This window comes from Pelecanus crispus, chromosome 3 (genome assembly GCF_030463565.1).
Source record: "Pelecanus crispus isolate bPelCri1 chromosome 3, bPelCri1.pri, whole genome shotgun sequence".
Lineage (NCBI taxonomy): Eukaryota > Metazoa > Chordata > Aves > Pelecaniformes > Pelecanidae > Pelecanus > Pelecanus crispus.
Genome location: NC_134645.1, coordinates 132,868,173 through 132,889,357, shown reverse-complemented (window position 1 = coordinate 132,889,357; position 21,185 = coordinate 132,868,173). Strand labels below are relative to the sequence as shown.

Sequence of the window (21,185 nt, the reverse complement as noted above, 5' to 3'; positions counted from 1 at the left end):
TTACGTGGAGCTCCTGGGGGGGGTCCTGGCACCTCCTCTCCTCTGCGGGCCCCCTCCCGCGCCCTTCATGCCGCGGACGTGCTTCAGCATCCAGGCTCGCAGGTTGCTGAGGCAGCTGTGCTCCGACAGGACGATCCGGGGCCAGGGGTTGCACTCTGCCATGTCCAGCGCTGCCACAGCCACGGCTCTCCCCACCTGCCAGGGCAAGAGGCAGCCGGTGAGAAAGAGCAGCAGCTCCCTGGGACTGGAGGCAGGAAAACAAAGAAAGAAAAGAAAACCCAACCCCAAATCCCAGACAACCCCCCCGCCAGGGCTCGTTTCACCTCCGTCACAGGCTCCAGTCGCGCTCCCCGGCGGCAGGAGCGTTCCCGTGGGAAGTCTCTGGGCGCGCAGCACACGTGCGGGGCGAGGGCGAGTTGGGCAGCAGCGGCGCGGGATGCGCGGGGACCACCCCGGGCTGCCCCGGAGCCTGCGGGGCAGAAGCCTCCGGTGCCAGCCAGCGAGCAAAGCGTTTTGGGGGCTGGGGTTAACGGTGGCGGCGGGCACGGGCGGCCCCGCGGACCGGGCCGGGCCGTACTGATGGGTTACGGCACTGACACCGAGAACACCCCGTCCCCCGCGCGCCCCTCCAAACCAGGCAGCGCGGACTGGCGCAGGACACGCGGGCGCGGAAACAGGAGAGAACGCGGAAGTTTCTTCCCGGCTGCCGAAAGCGCAGCGCTCGGGGCAGGGGATCCCCTTACCTGCTCAAACAGCTCCACGGTGTATTTGGAGGGGAAGGCGGGGGGCGGCGGGGGGCTGGCCCGCCCGTTGTCGTGGCAGGCCACGGGGATGCTGTTCACCGAGCGCCCCGTGTTGTAGTTGCACTCCAGCGTGTAGCTGTGAAGCACGAGGAAGCCCACGTTACCCGACACGGATCCACACGCGACGGCACCGTGCAAGCAGAGCTGGGGTGTCCCCCCCCCCCCCCCGCCGGCCCCGGGGAGATTCCGGAGAGGACGCGGCTCCTGCAGTTGAGCCGCAGCTCTCGCCGCGACCCGCTTCGCTGCGCTGCGTGTTCTCCTCTGCTGAGGTCGGAATGAAGGGGGAGGAAAAAAGCAGCGTTTGGCCGTCGGGTGGAAGCCAGAGGCGTGCCGAGGGCAGGAGAGGCACCCGCGGCGCAGGGCCCGAGGAACCGGGCTCTGCACCCAACGCCAAAGGAAGGAGCGGCCACGGGGCAGCTGGAGAGCAGGAGCGGCCAGCGAGCCCCGAGCTCCCGAAGCGCCAGAGTACGCAGCTCTTGTCTTAAATCAAGAGCCAAGGCACCCACAGCTGCTAGGGACACCCCAACTGCTTTTCGGGGTGAAGCAGCTCCCAGGAGATGTTCTCTGGTTACCCTAAAAGGGTCTGCAGTCGTCCCTGGCGAGCTCACGCTAAGGACAGGGCAAGGGATTCACAAAGAATCATAGAGTCATGGAATCGTTGAGGTTGGAAAAGCCCTTTAAGATCATCCAGCCCAACCATTAACCTACACTGCCAAGTCCACGCTAAACCAATCAAGGGTAGACCAGACTGAACCATGTCCCCAAGTGCCACCGCTGCCTGGTTTTTGAACACTTCCAGGGCTGGGGACTCCCCCACCTCTCTGGGCAGCCTGTTCCAACGCTTGACCACCCTTTCCGTGAAGAAATTTTTCGTAATATCCAACCTAAACCTCCCCTGGCGCAGCTTGAGCCCATTTCCTCTCGTCCTATCGCTTGTTCCTTGGGAGAAGAGCCCAACACCCCCCTCACTACACCCTCCTCCAAAGGGCACGGGAGAACACATGGCACGGCGTTCCCAGGGGCAAAGCCTCACGCTGTACCGATTTTCTGGCAATGAGACACCGGACCGCCGGTGCGGCACAGGGAGCAGGAGGCTTCGGGGAAACGGCAAGAGAGCCGCAGAGCCATCGTCTTGTCTCTCCGCTTCCAGGGAAAAACCAGCAAGAAGTGACTAGGATGGAGCTGTGGGTGCGACACCGAAGGTCTGCACCGGCGAGCCCTGTGCGGAGGAGCAGCCCGGCGTGCCGCCGGCACAGCCAGGAGCACAGAGGAGCGGCCCGGCGTACGCCGGCACAGCCAGGAGCCTGGAGGAGCAGCCCAGCGTGCCGCCGGCACAGCCAGGAGCACGGAGGATCAGCCCGGCGTACACCGGCACAGCCAGGAGCAGCCCGGTGTATGCCGGCACAGCCAGGAGCACGGAGGAGCAGCCCGGTGTACGCCGGCACAGCCAGGAGCACGGAGGAGCAGCCCGGCGTACACCAGCACAGCCAGGAGCACGGAGGATCAGCCCGGCGTACGCCGGCACAGCCAGGAGCACGGAGGAGCAGCCCGGTGTACGCCGGCACAGCCAGGAGCACGGAGGATCAGCCCAGCGTGCCGCCGGCACAGCCAGGAGCATGGAGGAGCAGCCCGGCAGGATCAGCCTGGCATGCCACCGGCACAACCAGGAGCGCGGAGGAGCAGCCTGGCGTGCCGCTGGCACAGCCAGGAGCACGGAGGAGCAGCCCAGCAGGATCAGCCCGGAGTGCCGCCGGCACAGCCAGGAGCGCGGAGGAGCAGCCCGGCGTACGCCGGCACAGCCAGGAGCATGGAGGAGCAGCCCGGCGTACGCCAGCACAGCCAGGAGCACGGAGGAGCAGCCCGGTGTACGCCGGCACAGCCAGGAGCACGGAGGATCAGCCCGGCGTGCCGCCGGCACAGCCAGGAGCATGGAGGAGCAGCCCAGCGTGCCGCCAGCACAGCCAGGAGCGCGGAGGAGCAGCCCAGCGTGCCGCCAGCACAGCCAGGAGCGCGGAGGAGCAGCCCGGCAGGATCAGCCCGGCGTGCCGCCGGCACAGCCAGGAGCCTGGAGGAGCAGCCTGGCGTACGCCGGCACAGCCAGGAGCCTGGAGGAGCAGCCCGGCGTACGCCGGCACAGCCAGGAGCACGGAGGAGCAGCCCGGCAGGATCAGCCCGGCGTGCCACCGGCACAACCAGGAGCGCGGAGGAGCAGCCTGGCAGGATCAGCCCGGAGTGCCGCCGGCACAGCCAGGAGCACGGAGGAGCAGCCCAGCAGGATCAGCCCGGCGTGCCACTGGCACAGCCAGGAGCGCGGAGGAGCAGCCCGGTGTACACCGGCACAGCCAGGAGCGCGGAGGAGCAGCCCAGCGTGCCGCCGGCACAGCCAGGAGCACGGGGGAGCAGCCCGGCGTACGCTGGCACAGCCAGGAGCACGGAGGAGCAGCCCGGTGTACGCCGGCACAGCGAGGAGCAGCCCGGTGTACGCCGGCACAGCCAGGAGCATGGAGGAGCAGCCCGGCGTACGCCGGCACAGCGAGGAGCAGCCCGGCGTACGCCGGCACAGCCAGGAGCGCGCAGGGGTCAGATCAGCGGTGGAGGGAGGCGAGGGCTCGGACGCGCCGCGCAGCCAACGCGCGGGGCCGAGGCATTTGCAAAAAGAGGCGTACGGCCAGGACGCGCGCCCTGATGGTTTGCAAACTGATAGCAGGAGCGTGGGGGAACGAGCGGGGGGAACTGGGAACGCTCGCTGCGGAAACCCAGCCAAATCGGCCAAGCCGCAGGCTCGCGGGAGGATCGGTGTTGGGCGGCCCCAGCTGCGGGGGTGTGCCGGGGGGGAAAGCCCCCCGCACAGCCTGCTGACGGGAGGAACTCGCCCTCACCTGCCACCATGTGCCGACGCTGTCCCGGCACCCAGGGCTAACCACCGCGGCACCGGTGAAGCAGAGGGGATCGCCGGCTGCCAGGCTGCCACTGTGTGCCCCCCCCAGCCGCGGAGGGGCTGGAGAAGGGGCCCCGATCGCCCCTCTCCAGAGGCAGGGGGTCCTGCAGCCCCCCGGCTCGCTCCCGGCCCCGGCGCTTGGCAGACAGAGCAGGGCAGGGTGGGAAGCGGGGCTGACAGACGGACGGACGGACAGCCTTCCCTGGCTGCCGGGGCACGGTGCCACGCAGGGAGCTCGGCGGGAGCTCGGCGCAGGGGGCCAGAGCAGGGCTGAGCCTAATTAAACTGAAACGGCAAAAGATGGGCGCCCTGGAGCCGCGGCACTGCAGCGATGGCGACCTTGCCCATTAACGACAACCATGACCAATTTTCTTTAAAAACTGCCAGGTCCTGAACACATCGAATCATGGAATCGTTGAGGTTGGGAAAGACCTTCAAGATCACCCAGCCCAACCATTAACCCAACACTGCCAAGCCCACACTAAACCAATTAAGGGCAGAGGAAGAATTAATTTCATGTTTCCTGGCTTGGTGGCTGGATTATGTTTTCATGAAAGTAAAACTGGGAATCATTAAGGTTGGACGGTAGGACTTTGTTAGGGCAGGTAAAGACAAATTAACCTCCAGGCTGACGTTGCCAGCTGCCCAAGAATCACCGATCTCCACCTGGGCGTGAGCCGGGAAGCAGAAAGCTCGCACCAACCTCCCGAGGAGCTCGCCGCACACCCGCCATGCCGCAGCGCAGGCACGAGGAGCCTCATCTCGAGGTGCATCATCTGACGGCCCCGCAGAGGGACCTGGCCAGGCTGGACCCATGGGCCCAGGCCAACTGTGCGAGGTTCAACAAGGCCAAGTGCCGGGTCCTGCACTTGGGGCACAACAACCCCATGCAGCGCTGCAGGCTTGGGGAAGAGTGGCTGGAAAGCTGCCTGGCCGAAAAGGAGCTGGGGGTGTTGGTCGACAGCGGCTGAACATGAGCCAGCAGTGTGCCCAGGTGGCCAAGGAGGCCAACAGCATCCTGGCTTGTGTCAGGAATGGTGTGGCCAGCAGGAGCAGGGCAGGGATCGTCCCCCTGTGCTCGGCACTGGGGAGGCCGCCCCTGGAATGCTGTGTCCAGTTTTGGGCCCCTCGGCACAAGAAGGACATTGGGGTGCTGGGGCATGTCCAGGGAAGGGCAGCGGAGCTGGGGCAGGGTCTGGAGCACAGGGCTGGTGGGGAGCGGCTGAGGGAGCTGGGGGTGTTCAGCCTGGAGAAGAGGAGGCTGAGGGGAGACCTGATCGCTCTGCAGCTCCTGACAGGAGGGGGCAGGGAGGGGGGTCGGGCTCTGCTCCCAAGGAACAGCGATAGGATGAGAGGAAATGGGCTCAAGCTGCGTCAGGGGAGGTTTAGGTTGGAAATTAGGAGAAATTTCTTCACGGAAAGAGTGGTCAAGCATTGGAACAGGCTGCCCAGAGAGGTGGGGGAGTCCCCAGCCCTGGAGGGGTTCAACAAACGGGCAGAGGTGGCACTTGGGGACATGGTTTAGTGGGCATGGGGGTGTTGGGTTGATGGTTGGGCTGATGATCTTAGAGGGCCCTTCCAACTATAATGATTTTTAGTATTTACTTTCATTAAAAAATAATGCAGCCACCAAGCCAGGAAACTTGAAATTAATTCTTCCTCTCCCCTGAATTGGTTTAGCGTGGCCTTGGCAGTGTTGGGTTGATGGTTGGACTGGATGACCTGAAAGGGTTTCTCCAACCTGAATGATTCGACGATTCCGTATCTCCTCCCCAGCTCGGCGCGAGCCCTCCAAGGAGCGGCCCTGCCCGGGGTCTATTCGCGCAGGGGCGGCGAGGGCGGGCACGCCGGGCCCCACAGAGCTGGTTGGGACGCGCAGGTCGGGGGCAGCCTTGGCTGCAGTCACCACGCGATGGTGGAGCTCGGTGGCCTGCGAGAAAGGAACAAGGCAAAAAGCAGGATCACAACAGCCCTGGACTTTGGGAAAGCAGATTTTGCCTTTTCAGGGATCCGCTCGGAAGAGTCCTCGGGGACAGGGCCCTGGCGAGAAGAGGGGCTCAGGAGAGCCGATTCGTTTTCGGGGCTCATCTCCAACTCCAGAACTGTCTAGCGAGACAGGCGGGAAGTCAAGCAAAGGCAGCAGGAGGCCTGCACGGATGAAGGTGGAGGTCCCGACTGGACTCGGATAAAAAAAGGAATCGCAAAAGAGGTAAAAGAAGGGAGAGGTGACCTGGGAGGGAGACAGAGACGCTGTCCGAATGGGCAGGGATGGGGCTGGGGAAGCCAAAGCCCACCCGGCGGTGAATCCACGGAGGGACGAGAAGGGCTACGAGGAGGCTTCCAGAGGGACAGCGGCAGCAGAAGGAAGACGCGGGAGAGCGCGAGCTGCTGACCGCGGCGGGGGCCGAGGTACCGCGCGCCTTCTTCACCTCAGTCGTCACGGGCGAGCTCCGTGTTCAGCGAGGAAAGTCTGGAGCGAGGGAGGAGGAGCAGCTCAGGGAGCACCGGCACGGGGCCGCGGCACCCGGCAGCACGCCCTCGCGAGTGCCGAGGGAGCCGGACGACGTCCCGGCGAGGCTGCTGCCGATTATCTCGGAGAGGTCCCGGCGACCGAGCGGGGGTCCCAAGGACGGGGAGAAAACAAACATCACCCCTGCCTTTGGAGCCAGGGAGCCACGGGCTGGTCAGCCTCACCTCCATCCCCGGGGAGGTCCTGGAGGAAACAATCCTGGAGATGCAGGAAGGACAGAAGATGTTTGGGAGCCGTCAGCAGATTTACGAAGGAGGAATTGTGCATAACCGCCCCGGCAGCCTTCGACGGTGTGACGGCCAGCTCCGAGGCCGAGGGAGAGCCACGGGCGATGGCTTCGGACACCGTCTCCCGCCCCACGCGAGCAGACGAAGGACGGGCGATGCCAGGGGACGGGGAGCTGGCCCGAATGCTGGCCGACGTGCCCGGCTGGAGCCCCGGCGGCGTGCCGTGCATCCATACTGGCTGTCCGGCTGCCGAGCCCCTTCACCGGTGCCGGAGGTGCCAAGGCAGCGCGTGCCCGCAGCACGGAAGGGACCTCGCCACGCCGCCGCGGGTGTGGAGGGATTGCTGGAGGTGACTTAAGACATCAGACTTAGATTTACGATTTCAAGAAAGGCACAGCATTGAAGAAGCTTTCCGGGTGGAATGCAGCTGGATGCAAGGAATCTATCCCACAGGGAGTTCCTAAGCCTGCAACCTTGGGTATCAGCAACATGAGGGGAGCCTGGTGCGCTGGCTCTGAGGGGAGTTGCCCAGAGGGAGGGGTGGTGTGGAGACACCACGGCCCAGCTCTGAGATAAGGGACTCAGAAGAGCACCACGGCACTGATAAGCTGCATAATCGATGCCCTGAGCCGACCAGCTGTCATGATTTTGACAAAATGCTGTCCTTTTGGTAAACTTTGCTCATTGTAATATCAGTATAATACTAGAACACACTCCCATCCCAAAACCTACCCGCCTCCAAGGTGAGACCGCTCCTCACTGAGCCTGCGCTCTGAATTTTCCTGAGCCTGTACCTTCAAAACGAAGCGAGAAAGTTTTACACCAATCGTAACAAAAGTATGTATGCCTAGAGTCCCTCAAGCTCCACCTGAAAGGTAAAAGTGCTATAAATTGGCCTGAGAGAGGGGATGTTGGGGAAGATGCCATTGTGTGCTACTCTGACCTCTGGGATCAGTCGCCGGGCTGAGCCTCTCTTCCCCAACATCGGGACGCCTTTGGGTAAGAATCCAACACTTGGTTGTACCAAGTGCCTCCGCGGGAAACTTAGAAACCTCTATAGAGTCACTTTTATATCTTTTGATGCATCTGTATTGTCCAAAGCTTTGGTATTTGCATGTGCCTTGCAGTCAGTGAATTTATCGCCGGTAATCCAAAGAACCTGTGCGTCTGTTGCTTCAATAAATTGCTTTGATTTATTGGTCTAGCGTGATAGCGGTCATTGAACGCGACCAGACGCTTTAAGTGTGGCCGTGGTAGTTCATGCAGCACGACTAGACGAGAGGCGCCTACGTTATTTGTGAATCCGTAATCGTGATAGTTCAGCGCACGGAACGCGACCGGACTTACAACGATAAATTGGGGACCTTCCAAAGCCTCTCTCGACGCGACAGCGGGGAAAGGCAAAGTCCTGCCGCGGGGAAAGGCAAAGTCCTGCCGCGGGGAAAGGCAAAGTCCTGCCGCGGGGAGAAACAACCCCGCAGCCTGGGGCTGGCCAGCGGAGAGCGGCTCCGCAGAGACGGACCTGGGGGTCCCGGCGGGCACCGAGTTCTGTAAACTGCCCCTGGGGACGCTAAGCGGGGTCTCTCCTTTTTCCAGTTTCTCCGTTTGCTGTTTTACCGTGTTCTTTATTCCAAGCTTTCACCTTTCTCACTGCTCAGCGTTTTTAAGGTGGGGGGAAAAAAAAAAAAAAAACCTAGCGGCTTCTAAGATCCACGATGAACGCCTGCACGTGGCTCCTGGTTACTCTGTGTATCTCTGCTGCGCAATGCGATGGGTGCTAGAAATTCACCCGTGCTCAGCGGCAATAAGAAGAAAAATAAAATAAATCATCCATTAAATACTGCTTCTATGCCCGGAAAGTCCTGGAGTCCTCCAGATTTCTGGAGGGTGTTGGGGAATAACTTCCCGATACGGGTGTACGGCGCTGGACGGGCCACCCAGGGGTGAGGCACAGCTGGATCGCGGACAAGGAGGAACCTGCTAGCTGGGGATGCGATAATAAACGCCGGCCTTGTCTGTAGCGCCCGCGACACAAATGGAGTTCACGATCCTGAGGGGAGGAGAGCAGCCGAGCACAGACCCTGGGCCTCAGAAGAGCAGATTTCGGCTAATTCAGGGCACCAGTAAGGGGGAGCCTGTTGGAGAGAGCTCGGAAGGACAAAGGAGCTTGGGAAAGGCGGCGGGTTTGTCAGGAGAGCATCCTCCGACCGCAGGAACGGTCCGTCCCGGTACTCGGGGAGATGGACGGACGGACGGGAGATCAGCTGGCTGACGGGGAACTCGGGATGGGGCTCCGCCGCAGAAAGCGGCAGGCAGGGTAGGGGGATCGCTCTGCCCGGAGATGGGGCTCCAGGGGGAAAAACACCAGAAATGGAGAATCGAGTCGGGAATCTCCTGAGAAACGCGACCCAGGCGAGCCCACCGGCCCCGAGGGGCAGCACCCAAGGGTGCCGAGGTCCTTGCGGGGCTCCTCGGGGTCGTCTCCGGAAGGTGACGGGCAGAGGGTGGGTGGGTGCTGCCCCTGATGGGTGGAGAAAGGCAAATGTTGCATCTGTCGTTAAAAAAGACCGCGCAGGGACCAAGAGGCCGGGCAGCCTCACCTCGGTCCCCGAGATGTCACCGAGCGGGTGCTCCCGGAGCACGTTTCCGGAGGCGTGAAGGAGAAGAGGGTGACCGGGAGCCGTCAGCCGGGATCGCTTGCATCTGTCCGACTGCTCAGAGACAACTCGGCTCGCTAATCCCGCAGAAAACCAGCGAGTCTCCCTCGCCACCCGTCTGACGCGCCCACGCGGTACCGCACGGCACGGGCACCGCCAGCGCTCCCGACGCCAGCAGAACGCCCGTCACGTTTCAGGATGTGGCTGTTGGATTAACCACGGGCTGTTCCCTGCCAGCTCCAGCAAACGGGCGCGGGGCAAGCTACGCCAGCGACCCGAGCCTAAAAAACTCGTGTATTGGTTATTGCGGGGTCGGTTTTAGCTGGATCGGCGCGCTCCCTGACCCAGCCTGCGGCCGGGCGCAGAGCAGCGCAGCAAGTGCCGGGGAAACGGGGGGAAGAACGGAGCCGAGGGAGCCACCGTCCCTGCTGGCAGCCCGCTCCTACCCCAGCCTGAGCCAGCACCGAAACTGCGCCGGCAGAGAGCCGGTGTTGGCAGGAGAAGGGGCGCGGGGGTCTCTGGGGGAAGTCCGGGGCTGGGAGGAAGCCTGGCACTCCGTCCACATTCCCTCAAACCACAGATTCCCGGGGAACGCGACATCTACTAAAGAAGCATTACGCACTTCTCTTCGTGTCCGCTTCCCTCGGCGACTGGCCACCGCCGGGGCCAAGAGGGTGAGACAGGCTGCCGGCCTGATTAGCTCAGCCATTTTTATGTTCCCAGCAACCACAACAGAAACAGGCCAAAAATACCCCGTCCCTTGTTAGAGAGGGGCACGTGGCTGCTACGGGCCACGCAAATATCCTCAACTCATGGAATTACGGATGGGTTGAGGCTGGAATCTTGCACGGCGATCTCGCATGTGAGGTCTGGGGAAGCTGAGCCCGTTACAGCTAAACGGGTTTTAATTACAGCTAAATACAAATGTACAAAGGTCCACCTGGGAAAGAGGAGAATTCCTTCTGGAAAGCAGCGCACAAGCAGCTCTACAGCGGCGAGGACAAGAAGGCAGAGCAGCTGCAGGAGGGACGCGAAGGGACAGGAGGGACAGGAGGAAAAGGAGCCAGGCTGCGAAGCGGGACAACGCCTGCGGCTCAGGAGCGCGGCAGCACCTGGCACGGCCGGGACCCGGCCTCTGCCGGCACCGCACCGAGCGCTTAACGCTGCTCTTGGCCGGTTCAGACATCGGGCAAGTCCCGCGCCCACCGGGGAGCCGCAGAAGTGTTTCAGCTTTCCTTAATGCCCTGCATCCAGCAAGACCACCCCCTTCCAGGACGGAGAGGAGCTGGGCCAGACCAGCTGGCACGGAGGTTTAGCGAGCGAGCGGAGGTTTGCCTACCTGTGGATGATCCCCAAGGCTTTGTAGACGGCCACTCGCCCGCTGCCCTCCTTCGACTGCCCGTCCCGCTTGTCTTTGGCGTACATGTTCTTCTCTGAGAAGTTACAGCCCGTGAAGTCAAAGTGAGGCGAGTTCAAGGAGATGAGTTTTGGGAACAGCATGTTCTCCACCTGCGATGCACGGAGAGGAACACGGGTGACTTTCGGGGGAGCCCTCGGCTGTTCGTCCTGCTCCAGCGCTACCAGTGCCGAGCTCTGGGATGCACTGGGATGTCGGTCGAGGCTGGGCCCCCAATTCCAGCGTCTCGCATGCTCCAGCCCTGCCCGGGGGACGCTGCCCACCCCCAGCAGGGAGAGGCAGCGGCTGGGCTCTCCCAAAAGCGGAGGGGAGGGATCCCGGCGGCACGGCTCTCCCCCGCTCTCGTCCCTGAGGAGAAGGGGCAGCTCTTCTGCCCTCCCCACGCCAGCTCCCGGGGGAACGCCAGGGCCTGCTGCTCCGATCCCAGGCCTGGGAGAGGAGAGCGGGAGGAGAGCAAACCCCGCCGAGCAGGGAAGGCGGGGGGCAGCCAGCCCAGCGCCCTCTCCTCGGGCACCAGCCCTGTCCCGACAGGCAGCCCAGTTTCTGGCGTGACGGGGACCTCCTGCCCCGTCTCCCAGCAGCGGGAGGGAGTGTTCGGGACCCTGGGGAGGGGGCAGAGCAGAGAGAGGGTCCCAGGCTGCTCCAGCACTGCTGTGCTCCTACCCCCTGCCCTCACCTGATCGTTTTCGTCGCTGAAACTGTTGCCGTACATGAAGCAGCCGCGCTTGGAGGCGTGCCCGTGGAGATCGACGTAGTAGGCCAGCCCGCTGTCCTGGGGCAGGATGGTTTCGGGGAGAGGTGCTGGCGGAGGCCTCCTGGCTTCCTCCTCACAGTGCTCCGCGGTGCGGCTCGAAGGGAGGATCCAGACAGCTCGGTCCTTGCCGGCCAGCTCGGCGGCAGGCGCTCCCGAGAGCCGGGGTTCCTGAGAAGGGCTGAAGTACGTGCCGGCACGCCAGGTGCTGGGCGAGTTGCGGAGGTTATTGGCTTTCTCCAGCTCCGACAGAGCTGCCTCTGGGGACGAGGCGCTGCCGCGGATGGAATGGTTGGAAGATTTTGTGCTTAGCGAGCTGGTGCCGAGTGGCGAGACGTACGTCCTCCAGTCGGGAGAGCCGGGCAGGACGCGGCTGTGAACGTGGTGGTAGAGGAGGACGGCTTTGGCCCCGTACACCGCAGGGTGCAGCTCGGCGTCGGGGTTGAGATACTGGCGGTTCAGGTTTACCCCACGGGAATCAGTTCTGCAGAGAGAGCAGAGGAGACGCGAGGTGCTTCGCACGGCGCCGTCGGCTCTGCAAAGGCAGACCTGACCTCACCTCGTAACGGGCGAGGCTCTGGGCTCTGTCCCAGAGCACAAATGGCCAAACCATCCCCGCGCGGGCAGAGACTCTGCCCCAAAGCAGCTGAGCAGCTCTCTCCTGGAGCGGCACTTGCCTCAGCAAGACAGAGCCTCCAGCGATCTCCCTCCCTCCCCCAGCTCCGAAACGCCGGGGAGAGTGAGGACAGACAGCGTCCGAGAGCCCCAAAGGCGCAGGGCAGCGTTGCTCGCCCGAGCCAGACAGCCCTGATCCGGGAGGTGACCTGCACAGCAGCCCCAAACCCTCGCCAGAGACCCCGAGGGGTAGCAGGGAGGGGCTGCTGCAGCCTGCGGGCCTGGGCTCATTCTTCTGAGTGCTATGGGGAGCGGCCGGGGGAGCTGGGGGTGTTCAGCCTGGAGAAGAGGAGGCTGAGGGGAGACCTGATCGCTCTGCAGCTCCTGGCAGGAGGGGGCAGGGAGGGGGTGTTGGGCTCTTCTCCCAAGGAACAGCGATAGGACGAGAGGAAATGGCCTCAAGTTGCATCAGGGGAGGTTTAGGCTGGAAATTGGGAGAAATTTCTTCACGGAAAGAGTGGTCAAGCATTGGAACAGGCTGCCCAGAGAGGTGGGGGAGTCCCCAGCCCTGGAGGGGTTCAACAAACGGGCAGAGGTGGCACTGGGGGACATGGTTCAGTGGGCATGGGGGTGTTGGGGTGATGGTTGGGCTGATGATCTTAGAGGGCCCTTCCAACCTTAGTGATTCCTGGTTTTACTTTCATTAAAAAATAATCCAGCTGCCAAGCCAGGAAACGTGAAATTCTTCCTCTCCCCTGAATTGGTTTACTGGTGGCCTTGGCAGTGTTGGGTTAATGGTTGGACTGGATGATCTTAAAGGTCTTTCCCAACCTCAACGATTCAACGATTCTACTGACGCAGGATCTCAGGGCTGTTCTTCACAGCCATCACGAAACGCGCAGCAGGCTCCAAACCAGGAGACTGGCCCGGCTTGGACCCCGCCGCAGCCGCGGCCCGCGCTCGCTCACCGATAGTGGCCTCGCACCACCCCGTCGGGGTTCAGCATGGGAATGAGCTTGAAGACGAACATCCGCCGCAGCATCTGGGCGCGGGGGTCCTCCTCCCGCAGGATGAAGTCCAGGAAGCCGTTAAAGACAAAGCTGGAGGGCGTTTCTCCCGGGTGGACTCTGCTGCTCAGGAAGAACACCTGGAGGCAAAGAGACAGGGCTGAAAGGCAGGTTCCTGCCTGCCCAAGGCGCTGCGGTGCCGTAGCCGGGGGGCCAGACGCTCCCCGGGGCTCCTCCCCTGCACCGTAGCCAGGCACCGTGCTGCCCGAGGCACAGCTAAAGCCTTTCGCGGAGCGGGCAACTGGCCACCAGGTGCGGCAACGCAACGGTTTTCGGTGGCTTCTGTCCCTGGTGCCTCTCCTAGGTCCTGCTTGGAATAAGGCTGGCGGTCCCCGCGTGAGACTAAAGGGACAGAAACCCCGCAGCCTGCTGCCGAGGGAAACCGGAGCACGGGCGGCAGAGGAGCAGAGCCGCCACGGGGAAAAGCCCCGAGCGATTCTGCAGAGCGGGGAATGAGCCTGACTGCAACGACGAGAGGGAATGGGCTCAAGCTGCGCCAGGGGAGGTTTAGGTTGCAAATTAGGATAAATTTCTTCACGGAAAGGGTGGTCAAGCATTGGAACAGGCTGCCCAGAGAGGTGGGGGAGTCCCCAGCCCTGGAAGTGTTCAAAAAAACGGGCAGAGGTGGCACTTGGGGACATGGTTCAGTCTGGTCTACCCTTGACTGGTTTAGCGTGGACTTGGCAGTGTAGGTTAATGGTTGGGCTGGATGATCTTAAAGGGCTTTGCCAACCTCAACGATTCCATGACTCTATGATTCTTTGTGAATCCCTTGCCCTGTCCTTAGCGTGAGCTCGCCAGGGACGACTGCAGACCCTTTTAGGGTAACCAGAGAACATCTCCTGGGAGCTGCTTCACCCCGAAAAGCAGTTGGGGTGTCCCTAGCGAGGGGGGTGTTGGTCTCTTCTCCCAAGGAACAAGCGATAGGATGAGAGGAAACGATCTTAAATGATCTTAAAGGGCTTTTCCAACCTCAGCGATTCCATGATTCTATGATGAGGCAAAGCACCTCCCGAAGAGCCCTGCTCTTGGTGGGAGCTTCTCCGCCGCCCACCCCAGCTCTGCGCAGCCGCGGAGGGAGCTCCCCGCCCGTCCCCGTCCCCAGCAGGCAGGGCCCACCTACCGCGGCAGGGGCTGGCACCCCAAATACAGCATTTCCCTCAGTTTCTTCACAGCTGAACTGAGCAACAGCATTAAGAGGAGAGAACAAAACTCCTCGGCAACGAGACGCTAATTTTTGCCCTGAGGAACATGGTGCGGTGCTACCAGAGGGTATTGCATGGTGCTGAGGTGATGCGGACGCAGCGGGGCTCCTGGTGGGCTACCGGTTCCCATGCCTGAGGCAGGATCTCTGCTCCCCACACTCCACCCTAACGCTCCAGGACACGACGCCTTTCAAGTTCAACAGGGTGCTGGTCGACAGCGGCTGAACATGAGCCAGCAGTGTGCCCAGGTGGCCAAGGAGGCCAACAGCATCCTGGCTTGTGTCAGGGATAGCGTGGCCGGCAGGAGCAGGGCAGGGATCGTCCCCCTGTGCTCGGCGCTGGTGAGGCCGCACCTGGAATGCTGTGTCCAGTTTTGGGCCCCTCACTCCAAGAAGGACATTGGGGTGCTGGAGCGTGTCCAGAGAAGGGCAACGGAGCTGGGGCAGGGTCTGGAGCACAGGGCTGGTGGGGAGCGGCTGAGGGAGCTGGGGGTGTTCAGCCTGGAGAAGAGGAGGCTGAGGGGAGACCTGATCGCTCTGCAGCTCCTGGCAGGAGGGGGCAGGGAGGGGGGTCGGGCTCTTCTCCCAAGGAACAGCGACGGGACGAGAGGGAATGGGCTCAAGCTGCGCCAGGGGAGGTTTAGGTTGGATATTGGGAGAAATTTCTTCACGGAAAGAGTGGCCAAGCATTGGACCAGGCTGCCCAGAGAGGTGGGGGAGTCCCCAGCCCTGGAAGTGTTCAAAAACATGGGTTCAAAAATCCAGCCACCAAGCCAGGAAACGTGAAATTAATTCTTCCTCTGCCCTTAATTGGTTTAGCGGTGGAGTTGGCAGTGTTAGGTTAATGGTTGGACTGGGTGAGCTTAAAGGGCTTTTCCAACCTCAACGATTCGATGATTCCAAGTCAGAGACGTGAGGGTGGCAGCGAGGCCCCGACGCACGGCCCATCGTGCAGCCCGCCGGCCGCGCTCGCCGGCCCCGACGCAGCCCCAAAGCCGGCAGAGCAGCTCACCCTCTTCCCTGCGAAGCGCCGCGGCCGCGGAGTGGTCGTGTCTGGGAAGAGCTTGTCCAGCCTGGGCTCCCGCTTCTCCAGCATGCCGTGGCACGAGGTGACGGTGAGCAGGTCCACTCGCAGCTTGTCCAGGGAGTGGCAGAGCAGCTCCCGGTGGTAATAAACCGAGTCGAGGGGGCTGCAGGGCGAGGAGAGACGCTCAACCAGCCTGCCCCGGCCAGCTGGCAACGCACGGCTCGGAGCCCCTCGCTCCAGGGAAGGAAGCGGCTGGGCCGGGGCGGCTGCCGTGCTGGCTGAGCGTGCTGCTGGGCCGGGGACCCCGGGCAGGCTGGAGATGCCCTTAAGGGGCGAAGCGGGGTCCCAGCTGCGCAGGGGACGCTCCCCGCACCTACAGCCCTCTCGCCGCTCGTCCAGGACCGCGTCCCTGCTCGCCCTGCTCCCCACGAGTTCAATGGTCCTGACCAGAAATGCCAAACCCTCTCCTGCTGCCCCGAGCTGGTCGCTGCCGGCCCCCCTCAGAGTCCAGCAGGAACGCCAGCGCTCCCGAGCAGCCGCTCATTCGGAGGAAAGAGCGGTGGGCCAAGCCCTGGGGCCACGCTGCCCGGCCCCGCTGGCTGCGGGGAGCGGTGGGCGAGCGGCTCCGGCACAGCTGGACCCGGCGGCGGAGCTGCCCGCAGCTCTCAGACCCTCGGGTCACCCCCCGCGGCCACCACGAGACCAGTCCGGCGGGGAAATAAAGCCTGGCTGGTGAGAGGGGCTGGCCTCCTCCGAGGGCGTCAGCCGGGGCGAGCGGGAGCCCGCCGAGGCCGGGGTCTCCTGCGGAAGCGTTCGGCCGGGACCACCCAGCCCCACCGCGATCCCGAGGGGCTCGGGGGTGAGTCTGACCGGCAGAGACTACGATATCGCCGTCAGACCCTCGCCGACTTGCCGCCAGGTGCTGAAATTCTCATAGCTCTCCATCGCGTGACGATTTAAGCGCAAACCCCTTTCAATAAACCGTTGCTCGCCCCTTGGCTAAGAAAAGGTGTTTATGATCCCAGCCCCGCGGCGGGGAAAGCCTCTGGGGCCAGGAGGTGCTGCAGGGCAGAGTTATCCGCAGGGATCCCTGAAGACTGACTCTGTCCTCCTCCCCCTCAGCCAGGCATTAAGCTCTGACTTCCGAGAAGAAATTCTTGAGATCAGAGGAACTTCCTAGCAGGATCCAGAGCGAGCCCGGTGCTAAGGCTGGCTCTTAGCGGCGAGATCTCCCTCCGCGACAGCGGCTGTAGGGGAAGGGAGCAGCGGGAGAGACGCCCCGACCTCCCCGCAGCCAGGAGGGGGGAAAGCAAATGAGGTCTCGGCCTCTGAGAACCCCCTCTCCTTAAACAGAGGGCTACCGTTCTGTTACAGCCCCCCCTCAGCCTCTTCCACCTGATGGGAACCTGCCCTTGGGAATGCCGGGGGATCCGGCCCGAAGCGATAAAGGACCCTCCGGAAGCCCCTCGGAAGCGCGTGCGCAGGGGGAGCTGCTGCTGGTGCGGAGCTGGGGCCCGGAGGAGCAAGCACCAGGCGGCTGCCGGGGGGAGCGGGGGGCACAGAGACCCCCCCCCGCCGCAGCCAGAGCGGGACAGCACCGCGCTTCCGCGGGGAGGGCAAAGGCAAGTGGGCGAGGGCCCGGAACGGGGGGCGCGAACCTGCTGGGAGACATGTGCCTGCACTCCTGGAAGCGGCCGTCCAGCTGCGCCAGCATCTCCTGGCACTCGGTGTAGGAGAAGGGGTAGCAGAAGGCAAAGTAGGTGGTGGCCCCGCGGTGCTCCAGGAAGCGGTGCACGAAGGACAGCACAAACTGCGTCTCCACCATCTGGGACGGACACAAAAGCAAGCAGAGGCTGAGCGGAGGCGCGGCGCCTGCAGCCGCTCACCCTTCTCTAAGCGCACGGGAAGCGAAGCCGCGCTCCCAGCGGATCCCAGCCTGCTTCGCTCGGATCCCCTGAACGCCAGGCTGTTCCCCACAAACCCCCCGGCTCCCCGCTCGCCCCGCGGCACCCGGGTCCCCGGCGGGACGCCGAAGCCTCGCTGGACACCTGGTCTGGGGCAGAGCTCTCTGGGAAACCCAGCAGGTTCCTTCTGGTCCTCGTGCCCGGCCACCAGCGCTCGGAGACCGAACGGTAACTCCTCTATTTCGGCAGGCTTTGCAAAGCCAACGAGCGCCGCAGAACTCAGCTGCGTGTCGCGCCTCCCCCCGGCGCTGGCACGGGCAAAAATCGAGCGTCGTCTCGTCCTGAGGCAGGGGATGGGAGATCCTCCCCGGCCCCTGCCCTGCGGGGTGGAAGGGGGGCACGCCGGGGGGGCCGCTGTCCCCCGCAGCGGCGTGCACGGAGCGAGGATGACCCAGAGCCCCCGCAAGCAACTCCCCCCAAGGCGGCTCCCCCCAGACTGAAAACGCCAGGACCAGCAAACTCCTGCCCGATGCCCAAAGGGCTGAACGGGGCCGCGAGAGTCAGCCCACCGCCGCGGCCGCTCCTGCTGGCTTCGGTTCCCAGGGCGCCCACCGCGCCGCTCGGTGGGACGAGCCGCTCCTCTCGGGGGCACGGGCGCTCCGGCATCGCACGGCTCGCCGCGAAGAGCCTTTTACCGGCCGCTTGGACAACCGACAAAGGGGAAGGGAAGCCCCAGGCGTGCTTCGAGAGCGCTTCCACGGCTCCCCCGTCACGCAACAGGGCGGTCGCCCCGCGAGAGCCTGTGCCCCAGCCCGAACCTGCGCCCCAGCCCGAGCTGGCCAGCAGAGAGGGGAGCTGCTGGGTCCTGTCCCGAGCGCTGGGCCCTGGGAAGGGGCTCTGTCACCACCCCCCACCCCTCCCTCAGCGCCACCGAAGCACAACCCAGCCGCTCGCCCACCCCGCCCTGCCACGGAAGGCTGGAGGTCACCCCGGCGCGGTGAGCGAGGGGCGTTTCTGCCCCCAGAGCCGCCCCCCGGCCCCGAACGCGGGCTCCTCGCCCTGCCTGTCGCCGCGCTTCAGTCGAGGGCCCCCGCGGCCCCGGCACGAGCCCCCGGCGCCCGTACCTCGAAGCTGGGCCGCTCGCGGATGCGCTCCCAGCGGGGCCGCACGGGCAGGGTCCGCACGAAGGGGGACATGCCCTGGGAGTACAGCCGGCTCTGCTTGTTCATGTTGAGGATGTGCAGCTTGATCAGCTTCCCCGGAGCACCCCCCCGCACGCTGAAGTAGAACCAGGACCTGGGGAGGGAGAGCAGCGCCCGGTCAGCCCCTGCCCCTGGGGGTGCCCCCCTCCCGGCACCCCTGACCCTGCCACCCACCCACCCAGCCCTGTTGGACCCCGGCGGGGGGGCACAGACCCCATGAGCCCCCTGCCCAGGGCATCCCTGACCCTGGAGCTACCCCCTGGTCCCCCCCAGCCCCTCTCCACAGCCCCCCCGACCCTGCCACCCACCCACCCAGCCCTGTTGGACCCCGTCAGGGGGGCACAGACCCCATGAGCCCCCTCCAGCCCCTCTCCACAGCTCCCCCCAACCCTGCCACCCACTCACCCAGCCCCATCGGACCCCGGGGGGGGCACAGACCCCATGAGCCCCCTCTCGGGGCATCCCTGAGCCTGGAGCTACCCCCTGGTCCCCCCCCCAGCCCCTCTCCACAGCCCCCCCTGACCCTGCCACCCACCCATCCAGCCCTGTTAGACCTCGGGGGGGGCACAAACCCCATGAGCCCCCCACCCAGGGCATCCCTGACCCTGGAGCTACCCCATGAGCCCCCTCCAGCCCCTCTCCACAGCTGACCCCGGGGGGCAGGGGGGGTCCAGACCCCATGAGACCCCCCCTCAGGCATCCCTGACCCTGGAGCTACCCCCCAGCCCTCCACAGCCCCTCTCCACAGCTGACCCCGGGGGGCAGGGGGGGTCCAGACCCCATGAGACCCCCCCCCAGGGCATCCCTGACCCTGGAGCTACCCCCCAGCCCTCCACAGCCCCTCTCCACAGCTGACCCCGGGGGGCAGGGGGGGTCCAGACCCCATGAGACCCCCCCTCAGGCATCCCTGACCCTGGAGCTACCCCCCAGCCCTCCACAGCCCCTCTCCACAGCTGACCCCGGGGGGCAGGGGGGGTCCAGACCCCATGAGACCCCCCCCCAGGGCATCCCTGACCCTGGAGCTACCCCCCAGCCCTCCACAGCCCCTCTCCACAGCTGACCCCGGGGGGCAGGGGGGGTCCAGACCCCATGAGACCCCCCCTCAGGCATCCCTGACCCTGGAGCTACCCCCCAGCCCTCCACAGCCCCTCTCCACAGCTGACCCCGGGGGGCAGGGGGGGTCCAGACCCCATGAGACCCCCCCCCAGGGCATCCCTGACCCTGGAGCTACCCCCCAGCCCTCCACAGCCCCTCTCCACAGCTGACCCCGGGGGGCAGGGGGGGTCCAGACCCCATGAGACCCCCCCCTCAGGCATCCCTGACCCTGGAGCTACCCCCCAGCCCTCCACAGCCCCTCTCCACAGCTGACCCCGGGGGGCAGGGGGGGTCCAGACCCCATGAGACCCCCCCCCAGGGCATCCCTGACCCTGGAGCTACCCCCCAGCCCTCCACAGCCCCTCTCCACAGCTGACCCCGGGGGGCAGGGGGGGTCCAGACCCCATGAGACCCCCCCTCAGGCATCCCTGACCCTGGAGCTACCCCCCAGCCCTCCACAGCCCCTCTCCACAGCTGACCCCGGGGGGCAGGGGGGGTCCAGACCCCATGAGCCCCCCCCCCAGGGCATCCCTGACCCTGGAGCTACCCCCCAGCTCCTCTCCCCGGGCCCCCCCGCCCCTTCCCGGGCCCCTCCGGCCCCCTCAGCCCCCCGCCGTTACCTGTTGCCGTTCTCATACTCGGTCTGGGCGCAGTCGGGCCGCGTCCAGACGTTGAACTCGTAGTCGGCGGCGGGGAGGGCGGTGCCCCAGGCCGCGGGGCCGCCCCCCGCCCCGGGCGGCTCCACCTGCTCGACGTGCGCCAGGTTGCCCGAATCGAAGCGGGAGCTGAAGAGCAGCCCCCCGCACCGGATCTCCATGGCTGCCGGGCCGCCGCGGCCCGCTCATCGCCCCGCTCCGCCCGGCCCGGCCCGGCCCGGCCCGCCGCGCCGCCCGGCAACAGCAACGCCCGCGCCCATTGGCCCGCCGCTCCCTAGCAACGCGCCCGCCCGTTGGACGGCGCCTGGGCAACCGGCTGCAGCGCCCCGCGCGGGGGCCACGCCCCCTGCTGACCACGCCCCCTCCCGCGCCGCTTGGCCACGCCCCCTCGCTGGTCCACGCCCCCTTCACGGGCGGCGGCGCGCGCGGACACAGGGAAGCGCGTGGCGGGCACGCGCGTGCACACGCGTCCATGCACGCGCGCACGTGCCATACATGCAGACACGCGTGCGTGCGCGCAGCCGTGCACACACGCGCACACACACACACGCGTGCACGCTTACGTACGGGCGCACATAAGAACAGGCGTACACGCACACACGCATGTATACACGTGTGCGCGCGCTCGCAGGCGTGTATACCACACGTGCGCGCGCGCGCACGTATGCACACGCATATACACACGTGCATGCGCGCTCGCAGGCGCGTATACCGCACGTACACGCGCGCACGCATATGCGCACGCGTATGCACACGTGCGCTCGCAGGCGTGTATACCACACGTGCGCGCGCACGCATATGCACACGCATATACACACGTGCACGTGCGCTCACAGGTGCGTATACCACACGTACACTCGCGCACACGTACGCACACACATATACACACGTGCGTGCACGCTTGCAGGCGTGTATACCACACGTACACGCGCGCACACACGCTGGTACGCATGCTCACACGCATCGGCACGCCTGTACACACGCGCACACACGCCGGTACGCATGCTCACACGCATCGGCACGCCTGTACATGCATGCACACATTGGCAGGTCTGTACACGCGCGCACACATGCCGGTACGCATGCTCACAC

General features: G+C 64.9%; 1 protein-coding gene across 1 annotated transcript; it reads right to left on the bottom strand.

Moving 5' to 3' along the window:
- Positions 1 to 20,254, bottom strand: AGBL5 (AGBL carboxypeptidase 5). The gene is made up of 9 exons (XM_075707231.1): positions 20,058 to 20,254; positions 18,265 to 18,436; positions 16,895 to 17,061; positions 15,222 to 15,399; positions 12,907 to 13,085; positions 11,249 to 11,807; positions 10,495 to 10,664; positions 744 to 879; positions 1 to 195 (listed from the first exon to the last, which is right to left on the bottom strand). Exons 1-9 carry the CDS (start codon positions 20,252 to 20,254, stop codon positions 1 to 3), a joined length of 1,953 nt encoding a protein of 650 aa, XP_075563346.1.
- Positions 20,255 to 21,185: the final 931 nt, after the last annotated feature.